The 1918-nt window shown below is 39.6% G+C and overlaps 1 protein-coding gene across 1 annotated transcript; it reads right to left on the reverse strand.

Moving 5' to 3' along the window:
* Positions 1–714: 714 nt before the first annotated feature.
* Positions 715–1642, reverse strand: LOC121162098 (putative vomeronasal receptor-like protein 4). The gene has a single exon (XM_040988929.1). It carries the CDS (start codon positions 1618–1620, stop codon positions 715–717), a length of 906 nt encoding a protein of 301 aa, XP_040844863.1. The 5' UTR covers positions 1621–1642.
* Positions 1643–1918: the final 276 nt, after the last annotated feature.

Genomic DNA, 1918 nt, shown 5'->3' on the forward strand with positions numbered 1-1918 from the left:
TAAGATGTTTGTGAGGTGGAAATAATCCAGTGCAGAGAAATGGAAGAAACAGAAATTGACAGGTGATAGCAGAAGGAAAACATGGGAAATTATTGTCTTATACATATAGGATTTCGTTTGAAGTAAAGACAAACACTAGAATTGATAGTGACCATGTCTGCACAACATTGAGGCAAATGTACAAGGCAAATGTAATGATTGAAAGGATTAATTTTTCAACTGTTTTGAAGTAATAAAAATACACCATTTTTTGCTTGTGGAATAATCATATTAAAGACATTTGCAAAAAACTGGGTATGAACAGAACTTTTTGACTTTCATATTTATTGCATTTTATCTGATATATTTTTATTTTTGTTGATTCATGATAATCATATGGTTTTTTTTTTTTTTTGTACAGAAAACAGCAATTGCACTCACCTTGTCCTGTCTGTCATTCTGGTTTTGAAAGAATGAAATCAAGCAAAAACCAAGTAAATGGAACATAAAACCATGTGTTAGGAATGGCACACTGAAGGCAAAAGAAGACTCTTTCTAGCTTCCCAAAACATCTGAATGAGCTTAGATTGCCTATTACGAGGCTCCCTCTGGAAACCAAGTCTATTTGTATAGACCTCAATGAATTAGTACTTCGTGCATTCAAGGACAGGCAGTTTCTAGAAATATATTTTAAGTGACTAGAAAAGGCAGTAGTGAAGCTGTATCCTGCACCCCTCAGTGAGCACTCCAGCATTTAGCAAGGTGGAATTCTCTGGCAATCAGGACACAGGGGCTGAGACTGGCAAAACCAAATTCTGGAAATAGTTTGACATTGGATAATGTGAAAATCTGTGTCAGAGTGAACCCTATGTAGAAGGACAAAATGAAATCTGCCCAATAAAAGAACAGGAAGCAGGTCATGAGAATGAGAGTACTCTGAGTGGCTCTGATCTCTGGGCTGGGATATTTGGCACACCTGGATCTCTGGAGGTAGAGGACACGCTTGTGATGTTTGTACAGATGTAGACCCATGTACAGACTGCTCCATCCCATGAGACTCTGAAAGGTGAGGTCCCGGAGAGCCATGAGGCAGAGGAAGAGCCATCTGATTATGTGTGGAGCTGGCAGTAGGTAACAATACTCAACATGTTTTCTAACTGCAGATTTATTCATGTTGTTTACTGCTGTGGTATATTGGAGCACATTAGAACTTATGAGAAAGCTAAAGACCCAGATGAGGAGGAGGTAGGGAAGAACCTGCCATGCAGTGTGTGGTTTGAGTTTTGTCCACAAGGTGTTCCTGGCACTGATGGTGATGGCCTGGACTACACTGAGGAGGCAGGTGGTGCAGATGGAGAGACTTCGAGCAACCTTGTTCAAGTAAAACACAGTTTTACAAAAAATGTCACCTAGTAGGAAGTTACTGATAAAAATGATTGTGATTATGTCTCTCACTCCTGTGGTACAGATGATGATAATATTTGAAAAAGCCAAATGGATGAGGATAAGGTCTATGGATTTTTTCACAGATCCCATGACCAAAGTGTGTGCATGTCTCACAACTATGAGGAAGTTTCCCACCATTCCTGGTCCAGTGAGAGAAAGGATGATTATTCTCTGGGTGAGGTCACTCCAAGTCATCTTCTGACTTCAGGAACAGGACTAGATAAAACTTTTAAAGAAAACAAAGAAGGTAACATGGCAAATTTCAGGTGTGTGGATCTTCTCTGCTTATTCAAAAGAGCAGTAGTGATGCACATGCATGTTGATATGTGCATACACATTCATATCTCACTGTTCATGCTTAGAAGCTCTCTCATCTCCTACTTGATCTCCTCTTTTTGTCTTGCTTCTGTTGAAACAGGGATGGTAGCAGTTGCAAATGAAACACAACATCTGCATTAGTGCATCTTCCAGCCTTTCCACAAGAGCCTTTTAT

The sequence above is a fragment of the Ochotona curzoniae genome, unplaced genomic scaffold (assembly GCF_017591425.1).
Source record: "Ochotona curzoniae isolate NIBS_2020 unplaced genomic scaffold, NIBS_Ocur_1.0 contig_512, whole genome shotgun sequence".
Taxonomy (NCBI): domain Eukaryota; kingdom Metazoa; phylum Chordata; class Mammalia; order Lagomorpha; family Ochotonidae; genus Ochotona; species Ochotona curzoniae.